The 19410-nt window shown below is 33.8% G+C and overlaps 2 protein-coding genes and 1 pseudogene across 2 annotated transcripts; 1 reads left to right on the forward strand and 2 right to left on the reverse strand.

Annotated features, from left to right (window-relative positions):
• Nucleotides 1–5291: 5291 nt before the first annotated feature.
• On the forward strand, nucleotides 5292–9752 carry LOC143617750 (serine/threonine-protein kinase BSK5-like). Its single transcript, XM_077090213.1, has 10 exons — nucleotides 5292–5566; nucleotides 5662–5894; nucleotides 6969–7104; nucleotides 7184–7317; nucleotides 7403–7508; nucleotides 7595–7680; nucleotides 8062–8250; nucleotides 8857–9021; nucleotides 9108–9221; nucleotides 9300–9752. Exons 1-10 carry the CDS (start codon nucleotides 5488–5490, stop codon nucleotides 9534–9536), a joined length of 1479 nt encoding a protein of 492 aa, XP_076946328.1. The 5' UTR covers nucleotides 5292–5487; the 3' UTR covers nucleotides 9537–9752.
• Nucleotides 9753–10324: 572 nt separating this feature from the next.
• On the reverse strand, nucleotides 10325–12540 carry LOC143617751 (mitochondrial import inner membrane translocase subunit TIM10-like). Its single transcript, XM_077090214.1, has 5 exons — nucleotides 12364–12540; nucleotides 11723–11775; nucleotides 10847–10885; nucleotides 10701–10770; nucleotides 10325–10597 (listed from the first exon to the last, which is right to left on the reverse strand). The coding sequence occupies exons 1-5, from the start codon at nucleotides 12406–12408 to the stop codon at nucleotides 10547–10549; spliced, it is 258 nt and encodes an 85-aa protein (XP_076946329.1). The 5' UTR covers nucleotides 12409–12540; the 3' UTR covers nucleotides 10325–10546.
• Nucleotides 12541–13287: 747 nt separating this feature from the next.
• LOC143617755 (uncharacterized) lies at nucleotides 13288–15334 on the reverse strand (annotated as a pseudogene).
• Between the last annotated feature and the right edge of the window lie 4076 nt (nucleotides 15335–19410).

The raw sequence follows: 19410 nt of genomic DNA on the forward strand, positions 1-19410 counted from the left end.
AATCGAGTTGGTGGTCTCACTGGAAACAGTCTCTCTATTCCTATGAGGTAGAGGTAGGGGTGTTCACGGTCCAATTTTGACGGTTTTTGGGTCAAACCGTAACCAAACCGTTGTCAACGATTTTTGATTTTCAAAAACCGAAACCAAACCGTTGAAATTTAAAACCGAACCAAACCGAACCGTTATAAACGGTTTGGTTCCGGTTTGGTTCACAGTTTGAAAGTTATAATTTGTTTTTTTTTTAAATTGAAAGCCGACTTATTGGTTTCCAATAAACATTGAAAACTTATCACACGATGTGATTTTTTAACCGATCAAACATTAATTAGTAGTTCTTATGTTTTAATATCCATTTCGACATAAATAAAAAAGAAGTCTTGTAAGTTTGAACGGGAATAGCAAAATAATTAAGGGCCAATTCACTTTAAACGGTTTGCAAAATAAAAATGTTTCACTTAAAATTTCATAAATTAGCATAGTGTGAACTTAAAATTTTAAGTAAGCTAATTTAAATAGTTATATATACATATAAATGATATATTTAAAAATTTAAATGGTATTAAACCTCACGGTCTGGTTCGGTTTCATATGGCCGTTTTTTGGTATAAACCGTAAACCAAACCGTTCGCTACAGTTTAAAACTTTTGAAACCGACCGCCCGAAAGTAACGGAAAAAAACCAACCGCGAAACCAAACCAATGAACGGTTTGGGCGGTTTCGCGGTTTGAAACCGAACCATGAACACCCCTTGGTAGAGGTAAGACTGTCTACATTTTACATTCCCCAAACCATACCACAGCTTTGCTATTTGTAAGGCCCCGTTAGCGGTAGCCCTACTTTCGTGTTGGATTTACTCATAAACACAGTTCTAAATATCAGAGTTAATTAAAACTTTACGCGGAATATAAAACTTTCATAAAACATTACATAATTCATAACTTGTCTCAAAACATCCTTTGTCTTTCAACATTAAAACATTAAAATTAAAACATCATAAGTCTTCAGATGCCAGACTCTTATTCTTCTGCCATGTGTCCCCACTCAGGCCAGCTGTCTCATCCTACTCACCTGCGTGCATACTAAAAGTCAGCTACGCTGAGTGAGTTCTAGTTAATCATACATTATACAATACACAATAACTTATATTCTTTCATTCATACTTTCATACTTTCATACTTTCTTACTTTCACATCTTACGTTATAAAGAGCATTACGCCCTACATTCCTCGAGTATTATTAGGGCTCGGTACCCTCATTCCTCGAGTATTATTAGGGCTCGGTACCCTCTTTCCTCGAATATTAGTAGGGTTCGGTTCCCTAGTTCTCGAATATTAGTAGGGTTCGATTCCCTCTTCGTTACCATACAACCATACATCATACCTCGAGTATTATTAGGGCTCGGTACCCTTTTCGTAACCATACAACCATCATTTCCTTCTTTTATTAACTTTATCACGTTCATACATATAAGCATACATATCATACTTACCTTATACATAGCGTTACAACCTGACAGTACGTGCAATATTCGAAGATCGTTCACGTACTAACAAGCAATCATTCATACATTTCACATCATTCATATAAGGCATACACTTATCACTTAGGATAAGTGTATTAACAACATATAGAGTATGCACACAGCCAGAAAACATAACACAGAAGTGGGGCTAGAAACTCACCTGAACACGGTTACGTTCACCGTTAATCGTAATACCTTTCTTCAGTTGTGCACGGCTGACTGTATAACAAGTATACGTATCAATTAACTATCACTACTCATATCATCTTTCTAGTCTAAACTACTACCCACAACGAACGGGGGTCCGGGGGCAGCGCCCCTGGCAGCGGGGTCTAGGGGCGGCAGCCCCTAGCAGGGTCCAAGGGGCAGAGCCCCTGGCTGGTGTCGAGCTGCCAGGTCAGCTTGGAAAAATTTTATTTACATTAACTGTCTTAACACATTTTTCATTAGGTTTTTAATTTATTTTCTAAGCGAACTTAACTTTAGGCGAAGTTAAACCTTAAGCGAACTTAGCTTTAGGCGAAGTTATCAGTTAGGCGAACTTGGCCTTAAGCGAAGTTACCAGTTAGGCGAACTTGGCCGTAGGCGAAGTTACCAGTTAGGCGAACTTGGCCGTAGGCGAAGTTAAGCTTTGAAGGCGAAGTTATGCTTTTGCAGGCGAAATTGTTCAGGTCAGCTACGGGTTTGGTTTTTATCAAGCATTTTGGCGATTTTAATACCCTTGTTATGGTTCGACATCACCCCCTACGTTCCCTAACCGTTTTCGTTCGTATATATATCCCGTATATACTATAAAGCTTGGACCTTTAAGGTAAAAACGTTCAATACTACGTAAACTTTAAAGGTCAAGAACATACATTTTATACGCTCGGTGTGGTCGCGGTTTGCTTGGTTATCTCGTATATTGAAGATCTAATAATGGTCGACTTGATTCTTGGTCTCGGATGTCTCTCTCTCTCTCTCGGCCGAATATGGTGTAGTGTATGTGTGTGTTTTTGAGTGTGTAGAGATTATGATGGAAATGAAATGAGGGTTTAGGGTTTTAGGTTGGTTTAGGGGATATTTATATCCCTTAAAGTCCATGGACCTAATGCCCATTCTCATTTAACCCATCTTAATTAATCTAAGTCCATGATCCGTTCTTTACTCGACATTAATTAATTAATAACGCGAAATCACTAAACGTAACTTTCTTTATTTAACATTATAAATTTTAGGATGTTACACTATTGGTGGAATTTACCGAGTACGACGACGGTGATGATTTTTCGTTATCTTACTATTTGATTTTAACTTGAATTAGTATAAAGATTGAACCCAAGAGCCATTTCTAGGGTTATGTGTAGATTATATCTTAACTATTTTTATCAAGTTTTAAATCATGTAACATGTAAATATAATTTATTATATTGAAACTTGTTAAAATAAATAACATATTAATGTATAAAACAAATTCTAACTAAAAACTGCGCGTTATAGTTCTTTCTTTAGAAAACAAGTGATATGTAAAAGTGGTGTGACAATAACAACACCATATTTAATAATAAAATTGTTGATTCGTTACTTTCATTTCATAGACAATTTTGTATTTCATAAAGCCGTTACTATATGTTCTTTGCCATGTGTTATCATAATGTATCATGTATATAACTTGTGAATTAATTTATATGTTATTACAAAACCTTTTAGAAGTTTATATTTGTAACTAAGAAGTTAAATAAAAGAATGTTCAAATTTTAATTTTATAATATAACTTCTACGAAACGAAAACCAACTTTTACATGGTCTTTTAATACAACTTTTTTGACCTCGTAATTCCATACTTTCATTTTCTCGAAGATGAAAGAGAATTGAATTTTATAAGTTGACCAAAGAAACACTATCCTCCCATATAGAGTCAAACATTTTAAATCGTAATTTGGACTTAAAACAATTTAAAAGGTTATCCCAAGTACAAATTAATATTTACTTACTTTTTTCCTTCTCACTTACATTATAGAATCATTGGTTAGTATCATATGAGAACTCCAAAAAAATTAAGAACTTTTAGAAACTCATAAAAAACAAACATTTTTATAATTTTTTTTCATATATTAACGTTGTCTGAGACTAGTTATACCATATTATATATATAAAGTTGTTATTATATATATAAATCACAAGTTTACATATGTGTAAATTTATGTAAGAACAAATTATATATATGTAGAAAAAAGTTTAGATATGTTTAAAAACTAATTTTCATAATTGTAATCGTAAATATGGATATAAAAAGTGATAAAACTACACTCAAATAACACTAACATATAAAAAAATTTATAAAAAAACGCTAATTTTTAAGGGTTTCTTCAAATTATTAAATAATTTAAGAGTTTTGTAATGATACTTATCCATAGAATCATACTATATGTTATACGATGTAGTACTATAATACAAAAGAAAAAGGAACACTAAATCCGAAATCCTTGATACTTATTTAGAAAATCAAGTTGATACTTGATACCAACAATTTCCTTGTTACTTGTTAGTATAACATTTTAAACACATGTTTAGTTTAGATATGATGGCTAGTTTTCATAAATACATGAACAACTCGATAAATATTAAAAAAAAACATTCTTTTAGATAAACCAAAAGTAAAAAGATGATATACTTGTTTTAACAAACAAAGAGCATTGGAAACTTGGTTTTTATTACATAACACCCGCCGGATGAATCGGGATTGTTGATGATTTGGTAACTTGAACACGTTTTACATGTTTTCTTCGTAAACAGAGTTTTACAATGTATTTTTAGATGGCTGGAGTTGAACCGAAGACAACTACGACCATACATATACATAATTAATAAATAACTATTCACTAGCACGTTTTGTAATTCTGTAAGCCTAAGCTACCTTTACTCGCTTCTCTTATTTCACCTTTCACCCTTTCTATTATATAAATTTACAAGTTGCAAAATTTTTAAGAATATTATGTTATTTAATATATATTGTTTTCCACCGTATAATACACGACTTATTTAACACAGTATTTTATAAATAATAGTTTTTGATAACTTAAGTAGAAATATACTGATACTCCGGTTCTGTATATATAAATGTATATCATATATATAAAGTAAATACATTCTACTATTAAAAAATATTTTTTTAGAACAACAATAATATTTAACATGACTAAGTGGTTGCAGGTCGGGTTATCGACCGCAGTTTGGTTTCTCATAGAGTTTCTCTAGAAGGGCATAGCCATTGGTTTTTGGGTCCTCTTCGCATCCTTGGAGGAACCTTATCCCCTGATGCACTTGGCATCAGTTGCGACGCCACAATAGTCGAAATCCTCTAGCATAACGCAGGCTGAACAAAACCTCTGTTTTTTGGCTTGGATTCGAACTGGTGACCTCCCTAAGGAAACCTAGTTCTCATCTTCATTGTTATAACCAGCCTAGAAGATTTCTTATTGTTGTTTTTTTTGGACTGAGTATTTTTATTTTTAAATATAACTAGATACATCATATAACCTTTTAATTTTTTTTAGAAATAACTATGAAGTTTATAAACATACTAATAATAAACAAAATAAAAAACAGATTATTCAAATAAAACTATATATAAAAAAAACAATCCTAAATTCCCAAAGGCAAAATCCTAAAGTTGAAAAATTCAAAGATATGATAAGATCAAATAAAACAATAATAAAATAAAAAAAGTGAATGATGAATTTGCAGGTTGAAAAAGTATGACACATGACATATACATATACATATTATACATATATATATACCTACGAGGAGAATGATGATCACTCTCTCAACAAAAGTCCATTTCCTTTCCTACTTTTTCCTCAACAATTTCATTTTATTATTATTATATTATCTTACTCCACAATTTCTTCAATATACAACCACCCTCTAATTGCCTTATAAAACCACCTGCAACTTTCACTCGGTTTCTTCAATACCCATCAATGGCATCTCGTTGTTTCTACTTCTCATTTTGCGGGTGGTCTAGTCTCAAATCCAACGACACCCATCCATCTGATCTTGGTATGTAATTAAAAAAAATGAAAAATATTAATAAAAATTTTGTTTTTTTATTTTATTTTGTGTATGCACATAACGTGTTCGACGAAATGTTTCAGAGAACGGTGGTGCGGAAAGTGATAAGTTAAAGGTGCCAGCTTTTAAGGAGTACAAGCTGGATCAGCTTAGGGCTGCAACAGGTGGGTTTTCGGTGGAGAATATTGTGTCTGAGCATGGTGAAAAGGCACCAAATGTTGTGTATAAAGGCAAGCTTGAAGATGATGATGATGATCGGTTTATTGCGGTTAAACGGTTTAATAGATCGGCTTGGCCTGATACTCGCCAGTTCTTGGTATGTTACTTATTATTATTTTTATTTTTATTATTATTATTCTGTCTTTATTGAAACTCAAGGTTCTGTTTGTGTTTTTTGGGGAAAGAAAAGACAAAATTCCCTTCGTTGTGTGTGAAACAGATCTAGTGCTACCTTATTGGGATGTGTTATTCATACACCTTTTATAGGGTGTATGTAGAGATAATATGTGTGGTAAAAGGTAGTGTGAATATCCAAAAAAGGTGTGTGAATAACATCTTTTTTTATTGTTCGGGTTTTGGAATTTTTCGAGTTGGGGGGGTTAGTTTTTTTTTCTTGGAAAAAGTGTTCTGAAAAACTACCCAATAATTAAAGTCCGGGTTGGTCGGGTTATTCTGGTTTGGGTTAGTTCGGTTTTCGGGTTTATATGTAGACAATAATCAAAAGACAAAAGTCAAAAGTCAAAAGTCAAATGCCATTCTACAATAAGGTCCCAAAAAAACTATTACTCCAGTCCAAACCAAAACGCATTTATAAAAAAAAAAGACAATAAATGTTTGGGGATTTTTTTTTCCGGGTTGGGGTGTTTGGGTTTTTTGCTTGAAAAAGTGACACGATATGACCCATTTAAGGTTCGGGTTCGGGTTAGTTCGGTCCAGGTTGTTTGTTTTCGGGTTTAGATGTAAAATGAGGAAAAATGTTTTTTTTCCTTCACGAAATATCATCAAAATTCATCATGCAACTAAAAAGTATCATCAAAATTTAAACATCATTTGACAATACGATATGATACTGTTCAAAAGTCCCAACAGAAATTTTAATCCCAAAACTTAATAATTCCAAATACTCTAAACCAAAACGCATTTATAATAAAGGACAATGGGGGTTTGGGTTTTTTAGCTGGGAAAAAGTGACCTTGTAACCCGGCTGCATTTAAGGTTCGGGTTTTTCGGGTGCTCTCTAATTCGGGTTCAGGTGGCTTCGGATTTGGGTTTCGGGTAAAAAAGACAACCTACCTTGGTGTCCCCTTTTAGGGTTTTTGTTAGTTATTGCACGCTTATCTAATTAAACAGATTAATTAAATAACTAATTACGTGTTAATTCGGTCATTAGGATGAAGCAAAAGCTGTTGGACAACTTAGGAGTCCAAGATTAGCCAATTTGTTGGGATGTTGCTATGAAGGAAATGAAAGATTGCTAGTGGCAGAGTTCATGCCTCATGAAACTTTATCCAAACATCTATTTCACTGTCAGTTCTTTATAACTTATTACTTATTAATTACCATTTCAAATGTTCATAATTTGTAACAAACTTATAATTTATGTAGGGGAAAGCCAACCATTGAAATGGGCCATGCGGTTACGAGTTGCTCTGTATTTAGCACAAGCATTAGATTACTGCAGCAGCAAAGGTCGGGCTTTGTACCATGACCTTAATGCTTATAGAGTATTGTTTGATCAGGTAACAAAATATTAGATATAATAATTTTTGAAAATTGTTTTTTTTTGTTTATGGTGTCTTGTGTTCTTATTATTGTATTGTGTAGGAATGCAATCCGAGGCTCTCGTGTTTTGGGCTAATGAAGAATAGCCGGGATGGAAAAAGCTATAGCACGAATTTAGCTTTCACGCCTCCAGAATATATGAGAACAGGTATATAACAAATGGTCATAAAATGGTAAATAATTTAATGACTATTTTAATTAATGTTAACTTGTGTTAATTTTGTTGTTTGGCAGGTAGAGTGATAGCCGAAAGTGTAATTTACAGCTTCGGTACTATATTACTCGATCTTCTGAGCGGGAAACATATTCCCCCGAGCCACGTAAGTTCATTCAAGTTTGGAAACCGTTCGGCGGGAAGTCCGTTTATTTAATAAATGAGCGAACATGAACACAAAGTTTTGTTTGATTAGTTAAACGATACGAACAGAAAAACATGTCTAGTTTGTACATTTCCGTCTGTTAATGTTCGTTCATTAGTTTACGTTTGTTTAAGTTCGTTCATCTGCGTTCATTAAAACTCAGTATAGTTATATTTTTAGGCTCAATACATTGTTCTAAACACTGCTTTTAACTAGTTTTATCATTAAAGAACGAACATAAACGAACACGAACTTGTTCATTGTTTTAACGAACCAAAAAGAACATGGTATGTTCGTGTTCTGTTGGTTTGTTTACAAGCCCCTAAATCTTTGTTTTTGCAGGCACTTGATTTAATAAAAGGGAAGAATTTTCAAATGCTAACAGATTCATGTTTAGAGGGTCATTTCTCTAATGATGATGGAACCGAGTTAGTTAGAATTGCATCCCGTTGTTTGCAATATGAACCCCGAGAGAGGCCCAATGCCAAATCGGTTGTGGCCTCCCTTACTCCTCTTCAAAAACAAACAGATGTAAGTCCACTTATTATTCCTAACTACGTTTATCATTTATTATCATTTGATTATTTAATTTACATACATATATAGCATGTATTATAATTATAATAAAGTATAACTTTATATGATATAAAACATAATATATATTATTTAGTAATTTTTATTAGGCTTGTAAATGAACCAAGCGTTAAATGAACCGTTCGTGAACCGTGCGTCGGGAAGTTCATATATTTAATAAACGAACGGACATGAACACATGTCTAATTCCTTCATTTATGTTCATTCATTTAAGTTTGTTTATGTTTGTATGCTTACGCTTGTTTAAGTTCGTTTTTTACGCTTGTTAATATGAATTCATGTTTTTCAATTTAGTCTAGTTGTGATAATATTTTTGACCAGACACATTGTTCACATTTTTTTCGTTCATCTATGTTCAGTTACGTTCGTGAACCATTTGTTTATACTGTTAACAAAGAAACGAACAAGAAAAACCCGCTCGTTTGATTGCTCATGTTCGATTGTTTGTTCTCTTAAAGTTAAACAAACGAACACTAACATGCTCCATTTGGTTCGTCTATTAGAGTCCAGTTTTTTTAATATGATTTAGTTATAATTTTACAGGCTTCATCCCTTGTATTACTGGGAATCGGTAACGAACCAACACCTACAACACAAATATTAAACCTGTCACCTCTTGGAGATGCATGCTCGAGAATGGATTTAACCGCCATACACGAGATACTGGAAAAGATAGGATATAGTGGCGATGAAGGGGTTACAGATGAGGTATCATTATTATCATTGTTATTTCAAATAAGCTTAAAAATGTTTATAAATTTATATTAATACGCGTTTATTTATTTCCTTTGTAGCTTTCGTTCCAAATGTGGACTAGTCAACTACACGACACATTAAATGGTAAGAAGCATGGGGACAATGCTTTTCGGGCCAAGGATTTTACTACTGCGATAGAATGCTACACAAATGTAAGTAACATGATATTATCCAACACTTTTATTTATTAATGAGTTGATACAAATTATGGTTTATCTTGGATTTCGCAGTTTATTGAGAGTGGGACAATGGTGTCACCGACTATGTATGTAAGGCGTTGTTTGAGTTATTTGATGATAAACAAGGCACAAGAGGCGTTAGGAGACGCAATGCAAGCTCAAGTGATAAATCCTGATTGGTCAACCGCACTTTATCTTCAGGCGGCTGCTTTATTTAGCCTGGGGATGGACAAAGATGCACATGAAATGCTTAAAGATGCAGTCTCGTTGGATTTGGAAACGAAATGAAACTGAATATGCGTTGGTTTTGGTTTTATGTTGGTAGGAATGGTTTTAGGTGTGGATATGCGCATTGGTTTCTTTGAAGGTTAGTTGATGATTGTATTGAACCGACTGTTTGTTTTGCAAGTTTTATTATTCGTACGGGTTAGAAGATATAGTTCACAAATTCGACTCACTTGGTTGTGAAAATTGATGTTTGGTTCATGTAATATTTAAAACATGTCAAAAGGAAAATTGAATGAGTTGGATTTGTAAACAGATTGCAATTTGTGAGATTATATGTGGTAGTTAGAACATAACCTGAATAACAGGGTTATTGATGGTTACTTCATAGACCTGTGTGTGTCACTAACTGAGATGATGTTAATAGAAAAAAAGATCTTACAAAGCTCCAATGAGTTGGGACGCCAGATGGATGACCGTCGGAGACATGACTGTCTAGCTATTTATTAAAGGTATTAAAAATTATGCATTACACAGTTTCCTAGTTGCAACTGATTGCGCGACTAGTGATGTAGTTTGTTAAGTGATAACGCATCCTCCTTGTTTGCACTTTTCCGCACTACCAAACCGAAGCTGTAAAGATGTGACCCCATTTTGCAGAGCCATAAGACACCAAAGTCATGTCAATCAGAGTTTTCATACTTGTTAACACAAACAAGATCCATTTTCCATCATGTTCAAGTCGCGTTTCTCACTTGCATATGTTTTTCTATGAGTGAATGAAGGTTTGTCTTAAAACAAGATTGTTTTAACTTTTTACACAAACATAATCAGTAAGAAGCATCATAATAAATTCTACAAGTGAAAGCCTTGTGACATAATAGTCTCAAGAAATTTAGCACAAAATCTTTCCAAAATTTGTTTCATTCATATAGGCAATACAACTTAATCTATATGATTTATCAGTCATAATCTTCAAAATTACTAAAATGTGGTCACTAACTTCCCAGGCTAGGCATACTTGAGTAACAACAAATCATCGAGTATTATTATTGAATAACAAGGCTAACGATTCACATGGGTGGTCTGCCAGAACCAAGCAGTTGGCCTACAAGATTTGTGACCTGAAAATGATTGACATTAATCATTGTTATCATAATTTAAACAAAACACGGAATGATGCAGACGCTTATACAACTTTAAGACACAAAATATCTGAATATGTACCTGCCAGTATTTTGCAACACAGCGGTCAATGCAACTGGTTTCACCCATGTTTAACTCGGATTCTTTGTACCTAAAACAAGTAAGATTATTAAACCAACATATTAAAAAAAGCCAGCAAGAAAGCTAAGATTATCAAGAAACGATACCTTTTCTCAACACATTTTGTAAAACATGTATGAGTTAGCCTGCATCAAAGGTTACAAATGTGTTAGATAACCATAGTTATTAAACGCCCTCACTTCCTGCGCCTAGGCCCATTTTTCAGGTGAGGCTCAATAAATGTGCTTCTAATTCTTAGGTGAGCGCTTTGGCAATGTCTACAACAAGAACATGTGAAAATAAAAGCCGAGCAAAAGAAACACAAGGAGTGCTATTGAAACTTAGATCTAGGAGAGGTCAAAGGCATTATATTGATACATTTTGTTATTCAAGTTTTGGAATTACATTTAAATCTTGACTATTTTAAAAGTTTTAGTCTTAATTAGATGATATTAAATGTTATATAATAGTTAATAACTTTGTTTATTTTATTTGAAGAATAACATTATTTTTCATATACATAATATATTTTTAATTTATTATTTTAGTGCGCTTTTTTTCTTCAGGCCCACACTTTTTTTTGCGCTCTGCGCCTAGGCCCCAAGCGAGGCCTATGCGCCTTGAGTGCGCCTAGCACATTTGAATAACTATGTAGATAACAACTTGTATAACAGGTTCTTGACCTAACTGTTAAAAGTTCCACACAAATAATAAACCAAGAATTCATGGTGAAATATCGCATGCCATTAATGTGAGTTTACTACTCTACTTGAACAAGTTAATAACAACGAATAGCATCATCTTCTGAAAGAGATAGATCATGATATGTAACATAAAAACGGTATAATACAATTCATATAACTACACTAACAGTTTTATTTGTCCAAATGTTTTTGCATCACAATCAGACCCTTATCTCTAACCATATTGAGTTAAACTTAAAACACACTCGAAATAATTAAACAAAGATCAAAAACCCTTACTTGTTAAACAATTCAACTCTGTATTCCATCTCTTTCTCCGCCATTCCAAAGATCTATAAACCAAAAACGCAACATCAGCTTCATCATGCGAATAGTTATTCCTTAATATTTTTCACAGAACAACAACAAAAGAGGCATTTACTTATTCAATATCAAGCCTATTACTTTGCCTAGGGCCGTAAACAAATCGAACGTCCGGCAAACTATTGATGAACTGCTCGCGGAAAAGTTCATTTAGGTTCTTCCGTTAATAAACAAAAGAACATGAACATATATTCCGTTTGATTAACAAAACAAACTAACACAAACAGAGGCTACGTTTGTGAACGATCAATAATGCGGCCGTTTACGTCCATTTATGTTTATGTATGTTCATTAAAGGCTTTTAATGTGTTTTAATGACATTTCGGTTAAATTCGTTTACAGCCCTAGCCCCTAAGTTTGCTTAAAACTAAATCGATGGCGATTAAGCTAAAACTTGAATAATTAAATCCACGGACGGAGAATACAATTAGATGACGAAACAACAGTTAGGCTACTTCATTGAGATCCAATAACTAACTAAACTAACTAACTGATTTAATTAACAAACTAAATGAAATCATTCAATTTTCAATTTGAAGATGAAATGAATTAATTACCTGCTCCTTGTCTAATGCATTCGGCGTGTTGTTGTTGGCAGCCATTATTACTACTCAATCAGACGGAAACCTGCAACAATCGGATTATTACAGATTAATATTAATAATAATAATAATAATAATATGAGATCTGGAGTTAGTTTTTTTAGGGTTTTAGCAACGCAAAAGTATCCGCTTTGGTCACACTACTCTTCATTTTTTCAGTTTTGACCACAATAGTTTTTATTTTCACAATTGTTTTTTTATACCTTTTTTTATAATTAACTTGGTAAAAACATACTGGTATAAAGTTTAAAAATGAGTTCGAGTCAAAGTTAGCCTAACTGGTTGACTGGATGAATTAATTTTCATTCATGATTTTTACTGTTTTTTATTGATAGTTTGCTACTTTGTTATTTTAGTCTTGTTTAATTTGGGTGTAATGTTAACTTGTTTATCTGATCTGTATAAACTATAAAAACACTAAAATTACAAATTATTATTTAGACCGGGTGTTAAGGATATTGGCACCCCACAACATGTGTTTTCTTCGTTGGTCCAAAATGTTTTGGATTCGGAATTCGGTTTTTCCGATTACGAATACGGTTCGGTTTTCGATTTTTTTTCTCGGTTATTTTGAACACACCCCTAGCAAGATGCCCCAGGTCCCATTTGTTGATCTAAATTCACATCATGAACATCCTTTGGCTTACGAGAAATATTGTATTTTGTACAAATACAAACATTTATGTTCAAAGATTACATAATACTTTTATTATAGTTGATTGGCAAATCATACATTTTAATAAAAGAAAGAACGAGTTATATTAATATTAGAAAAGTACTGAAATGATATACAACGGGTCAGATGGTAAGTAACACCCCATGACAAAAGTAAACCATATTCATCAAATTACCCCTTTATAATTTAATCTAATTTTAAAACTAGCCATGAGAATCAGCAGCAGCTAGCACACACCGATTATGAATTGCAAGCTTGCACCGTAAGCACTTAAAGATCATTTCATATTGTAGTTCTTCATCACACATAATGCATTTACCATCAGCATTAACCCCTTGCACAAATGTTACAGAGTGTGAGTGATTTCCGATCTCAAGTGTTCTTCCAAACTTGACATTGATATACGTGAAGATAGAATATGGATCCCGGGAATATGTAGATTGCTCACATTGAAGCTTTAAGGGGGCACATGCACTGTGCATAGATGAGGCACACGTGCTGCAATGATAGAACCAGTTTGTCGGGTTTAATTCATCCTCACAAATCTCACAAAAGTATTTGCTACTATGGTTCTCAGCAGGATAGTATCTTAGACTAAGTGGATGCTTATCATACTTGTGCCTAATCGTTCTAGGTAATAACAAAGCACAATTTGTATGTAGATAGAAATCACAAGTTGGACATCGGAACGCCACTTCATCTGCTAAATACCACTTACATGCCTTACAGGTCTCTAAATTCATAGATTTAAATCTTTAGAGGAGATGGTTAGGATGAGCTTCGTGTGTGATCGCATTAGGTATGAAGGCACGATTGACATCCACATAATATTCACATTGCTTACATCCAAATGTGAAACCATTGCAAGGCTTCCTACAAATCTTACACCAAAACACACCTGACAATTCAGGGACTTTTTGCAAGAAAACAAGTGTATGCTCTGGGTGGTTGTAATGGTCTTGTATTTCAGAGGGTAGTCTAGCGCACCACTCATGAAGAACAAAATCACAATGATGTTGGGAACACTTGTAAAAGGGCACGCTCATGATTGGTCTCACACATCCATCACACAAGACTTCCACTCTTCTCATGGGATCATGGAGAGAAACCGAGCTGTTAAGAAGTGCGTCAACAAGAATCAATGGGTGTGGATGACAAAACATTTCACCATCAATCTTCCTTTTGATAACTGATTCACCTTTGTTTATAAAATGGTGCATCAGAAGGTTGACACTTTCATCAGGAAATGGACAGCGAAGTAGAGTAGGATGATCCTCGTCTTTAAAGTTTTTGTAAGTTTTGCCAAAGCCTAATAAATGAATGACATAAAGGGTTAAGCTTAAACTAATAAGCATAATCTTAAGTATTACAAAGTAAAGCATATTTAATATATTTCTCACCAGCATGCATCAATACAGATGACATAAATAGCTCTTTCCTTGAAGTCGCACAATCAACATGCACGTAATATCGGCATTTATCACATCTGTAATGCCACAAGTAAGAAGTACAAAAGCTTTGGACAGGATCAAAACCTTTCTCACAAACTCTACAGTTAGGAAAGAACTTATCTTGCATATCATTAATAGGAAAGGAATAGGTAAGAGTAAGGAAATGAGAATGACTAAAACTCTCATTCATAGAATGTTGGATAAGTAACTTGACCGGAAGTATAGCGCAGTGCTAGTGGATCCTGAACATTAAACAAGTGGTACAATAGTAAAATGTCCCACTATGTTCATCACCACAAGCATTACAACTAGATATTGTCCGACCAAAATAACGTTGCAGTTGGTGAGGGTGACTTGGGTGGTCCATCTTTTGTTCGGACAAAGTAGCACAAATTATGTCCATGGTGAATCCACATATGGAACAAAAGTAATTGTAGAACCATGATTTATTAAGTTGACAAATAGAACATTTCCATTCAAGAGTGCCAAGAATATTCTTGGACAATGTATGATTGTGACCCGGATGTGATGGATGGTTTTGATGGGTTTTAGGCAATTGTGCACAAAATTCATGTAGGAAGTAGTCACAATCCTTACAGGAATAGTAACAAAGATGAAATGAATAGATCTCTTCCTCGCACATATCACATTTGTCAACGTGGCCCTCTTCAACCACAATATCATCTTTAACTTCATCCTCATCCTCATCCTCCCTATCAGAGTTTTCGACGTCGTGGTTAGGCTGAAATTGGACAAGGCTTAGCGGATGCTCGTGACTAAAGTGCCGGAGCTGCTCCATTATAACTACATTCATATGCGTTACAAAAATCATAAAACCACAAAAAATCTCATACAATAATAAGATTTAAAAAAAACGACACCACAATTGTAGTTTCATTTTAAATCTCAAGTTTAAACATTAGTTTTCATAATTGCTAATAGGGGTGTTCTTCGGGTTTCGGGTTTTTTCGTGCCGGGTTCTTCGGGTTTCAAAGTTTTAAATCTTGACCCGAAACCCAACCAAAATCTCTCACGGGTTTTTGGGTTTGGGTATTTTCGGGTTGGGTTAATCGGGTTTCGAGTATCCTAGAAAACATAACAAAAAACAAACAAATTTTAAAAATGCAATGCTAAAATAAAAACAACGTATTATTCTTTGCCCGGAAGCAAATAATCAAATAATAAACCATCATAACTTAATTAAACAATCCAAAAGAAGAATAAAACTAACTCGAATCATAATCTTCTTCAATCGGGCGTGATTTGGTTGTTCGATTACGGTTGCTATTAGTAATAAACGGAAAACATAAATAACAATAAAAAATCGATCCATATAGTTGTAACGACGACAATCGATTAGAACCAGATTTTGATAACATTAGTGGCTCTGACTAAGCCTATTATACCTAAAATTATATTTAATTTCAAAACTAAAAGTTTATTCGGGTTATTCGGGCTTACCCGAAACTTAAAAATCAAACCCGAGAACCAACCCTAATTCCTTTGGTTAGGGTTAGGGTTAGGATTCGGGTTAGTCTTTTCTCGGGTTCGGTTTTTCGGGTTGGGCTAGTTCGGGTTCGGATACGTGTTTTCTCTAGTTGGGTTTCGGGTAAAAGTGACAACCCTAATTGTTAATTACGGTGGATGGAAAAAATTAACAACTTAGGATTTGGGTAATTGAGACTAAATATATAAACAAAAAGACTTCTCTAGATCTATGTTACATAGCTAATAAAAGATCTCAATACACATTAAATTGTTCATATTACTTTCAAATGAATTTATTTGTCGTAAAATCCCTGGCTAGTAACTGTAATATAACTTTGTTTTAAGTAAGGAAAGATTTTAAAGAAAATGCAATCATCTTGTGACAAATTTGTGAAGGCAATATGATGGTGATAATTATCACTGCCAGAAATCCAGAATATTTACCCGTATCGCTGTTTTAGTTAACTACATACAGTTTGAGATCGTTATTTGACAATTTTTTGATTTGGGTTGGTGGACACTCTAAAATAGTTTTCTTTTAATTGTTCTTAATAAAAGGCATAATTCTCAAAAAATGGAAAAGAAAGTTGAAGGGGTTTTGGTTCTTAATAATACTGAAACAGTCGTGGTAAGTAATATCACCGCAAAATTATCAATGTTGTTCATGTTATTTGGTTCAATTAATTAAAAATAAAAAGAAAAAGCAAATTATTTTCTTCCATTATCAAATATCCAATTTCTTTCCATAGGAGAATTATAAAATACCCTTAATAGACAACTAAAATAATATAGAAAATGTAAACTTTTTAATAAAATAATATAGAAAACAAGTCCAAGCTTTTCTAAAATCAAGGATGTGTATTATGTTAAAATCATGATGGAACTAATAAATCTAAAAATAATGAAAACATTTTCACTTATCAGCGTATTAATTTCATATTCACTTATTTGCTTCTTTGATTAAAATATAGAAACATTTGAAAACAACTGCATCTATATATGTTTACAGTTTTCTAAACCGAAAGATATAGACTTAATTTTCTTTGTAATTTTTCAGTTTATGTGATCATAATGCCTAAAATCCATATATAATCACAAATAACTATAGCATCATTTGCCATACATGATATGATAATCACTAGCATCCTCTTCGTAGAATGGTGCAACAAACTCCTCATTTGAACTTTTAGCCAAAAATATAGGTTGCATTCTCCCAAAAACTATTTTTTCTTTCATGTGATATTTCTTTCACTGATTTCCAAATAAATCCCTTGTTTGTAAGGGTGTGTGCGGCGCGGTTTTGGGCTAAGATGAGCCAAAACCAAAGTTCCGATTTTTTTCCTTTTTCAAAACCATTCGGTTTTCAGGTTCAATTCGGTTTTGGATTTGGTTTTTTGATTGTACTTTTTGGGCCACAGAAATTTGACCAATATTATTTTGAAATTGAATCCGATATTTAAAAAAAAATAATAATTATTAATAGAATGTTATACATTTTGGCCTAGAATATTAAAAGCTAATAAAAGATACATTTAAAATAATATAAGCTAATCCAAATCGACAAAACATAATCGATTAACGTTAATACTAAAAACAAATATCCAAGTTTATGAAGCATAAACGATTCAACGAAAAAGTAATTCAACAAAGTTGATTATTCGACTTTTACTAAAAATCAAAACAGAACGGCGGCTTCTAATTTTGTTTGGTCCTTTCGGTCTAGTTATTTTCTATTTCGAGTCGGTTTTTTCGGTTCTGTGCACACCCCTATTGTGTCTGTATATATTAATCATCCAAACCAACAAAACTCTAAAAATGGGAAGAACTAAAGACATACCTGTGGTGTGTTGCAAAAAAAACTTCTTTCTCTAATCACCAAAATTGGATACACAAATCGTGTAAAATAAAGTGTGATGGATGTTTAGTGTAGGCAAGGAAGATGAGAAGGGGACATATGAATAAATAGGCATGAAATGAAGATAAGAATAAGAATATACACTATTTATTAAAGGAATTTGCTATCATCAAGAAACCCAAATTCCTTTCTCAAATCCAAAGCATTGTTTTATTCGACTCTTGAAATGAAAGCAATCTTAAATTCGTCTATTAGCTTTCTTCTTCTTATTTTCTAAATTCTTGTCGGACAACTTTTAGTTACAAAGAGAAATATCATGAACCGCGTAGAGAAATGAAACAACTTATGTAGTTTCCTAGTAAATTACACGGATTGAAAAGAACGGTGGTCAAAGTAATTCATTCATTTTCTCGTTGTAAACATCAATATAAAGCCCTTAAATAAAACAAGGAGAAAACAAAAAATACAAGGAAAGAAATAAATCAAGGGATGATAATCAAGTCAATAGTTGGCAAGGATATGGTCAATAATAACCGTAGACATATCCCAAAAATAGAAAATAATTTAAACTCCAATACTCCCCCTCAAGTTGGAGCGTGTAGATTTATGACGCCAACTTGTCGAGCAAAAAACGGAGTTGTTGAGTGCCCAATCCTTTCGTGAGCAGATCCACGATTTGCATTCTAAGTTTAAGGCATAGGGGTTGAACTTCTTGAGACTCGACTCTTTCTCGAACAAAATAGCAATCCATTTCTACGTGTTTGGTTCGTTCATGAAATACAGGGTTGTTAGCGATGTGCCTAGCCGCTTGGTTGTCACAAAAAAGGGGCGTTGGTCCGCTCAATCTGACATCTAGTTCCTTTAGGAGCCACCGCATCCATAGAATTTCACTGAATGTAGAAGCCATAGATCTATATTCTGCTTCGGCAGAAGAACGTGACACCACAACCTGTTTCTTCGTTTTCCAAGAGATGGGCGCCCCTCCAAGAAGAAGAAGGTATCCCATTCTAGATCTTCTGGTAAATGGACAACCGAGCCAATCAGAGTCACAATATGTGGTGAGATTACAACCACCATCCCGAGGTAAAAGAATGCCTTGTCCAGCTATTCCCTTCAAGTAGCGCAACACCCGATGTGCTACGTCCATATGACTTTGTCTTGGGTCGGCCACAAATTGACTTAGTACGTTTACAGAATAAGCAATGTCGGGTCTAGTGGCTTGTAGGTAGAGCATCCTTCCTACCAAACGACGGTACCGAGTAGCATCAACTTTGGCTTCATTGTTTCTTTTATCTAACTTTAGGTTTTGCTCAAATGGAGATGGGCTTGGCTTGCATCCTTGTAATCCACAATCTTTGAGAATATCAAGAATATACTTTCTTTGGCTTAGAACTAGTCCCTCATGCGTACGGGCAACTTCTATACCAAGAAAGTACTTTAGAGTACCCAAGTCTTTGATGCTGAAACGTTTATCAAGTTCATCTTTAGCGTGTTGAATTTTGGCCATGTCATTTCCTACCATAATAACATCG

This window comes from Bidens hawaiensis, unplaced genomic scaffold (genome assembly GCF_021521415.1).
Source record: "Bidens hawaiensis isolate Kalapana, Puna unplaced genomic scaffold, B.hawaiensis_p1.1 tig00057745_1, whole genome shotgun sequence".
Classification (NCBI taxonomy): domain Eukaryota; kingdom Viridiplantae; phylum Streptophyta; class Magnoliopsida; order Asterales; family Asteraceae; genus Bidens; species Bidens hawaiensis.

Coding starts and splice junctions, on each gene's coding strand:
- LOC143617750 (XM_077090213.1), top strand. CDS start 5,488: ATGGCATCTCGTTGTTTCTACTTCTCATTTTGCGGGTGGTCTAGTCTC. Junction 7,681..8,061: donor AACATATTCCCCCGAGCCAC/GTAAGTTCATTC, acceptor TTGTTTTTGCAG/GCACTTGATTTAATAAAAGG. Junction 9,222..9,299: donor CGATAGAATGCTACACAAAT/GTAAGTAACATG, acceptor TGGATTTCGCAG/TTTATTGAGAGTGGGACAAT.
- LOC143617751 (XM_077090214.1), bottom strand. CDS start 12,408: ATGGCTGCCAACAACAACACGCCGAATGCATTAGACAAGGAGCAG. Junction 11,776..12,363: donor ATGCATTAGACAAGGAGCAG/GTAATTAATTCA, acceptor TTTGGTTTATAG/ATCTTTGGAATGGCGGAGAA. Junction 10,771..10,846: donor ACAAAATGTGTTGAGAAAAG/GTATCGTTTCTT, acceptor TACTTGTTTTAG/GTACAAAGAATCCGAGTTAA.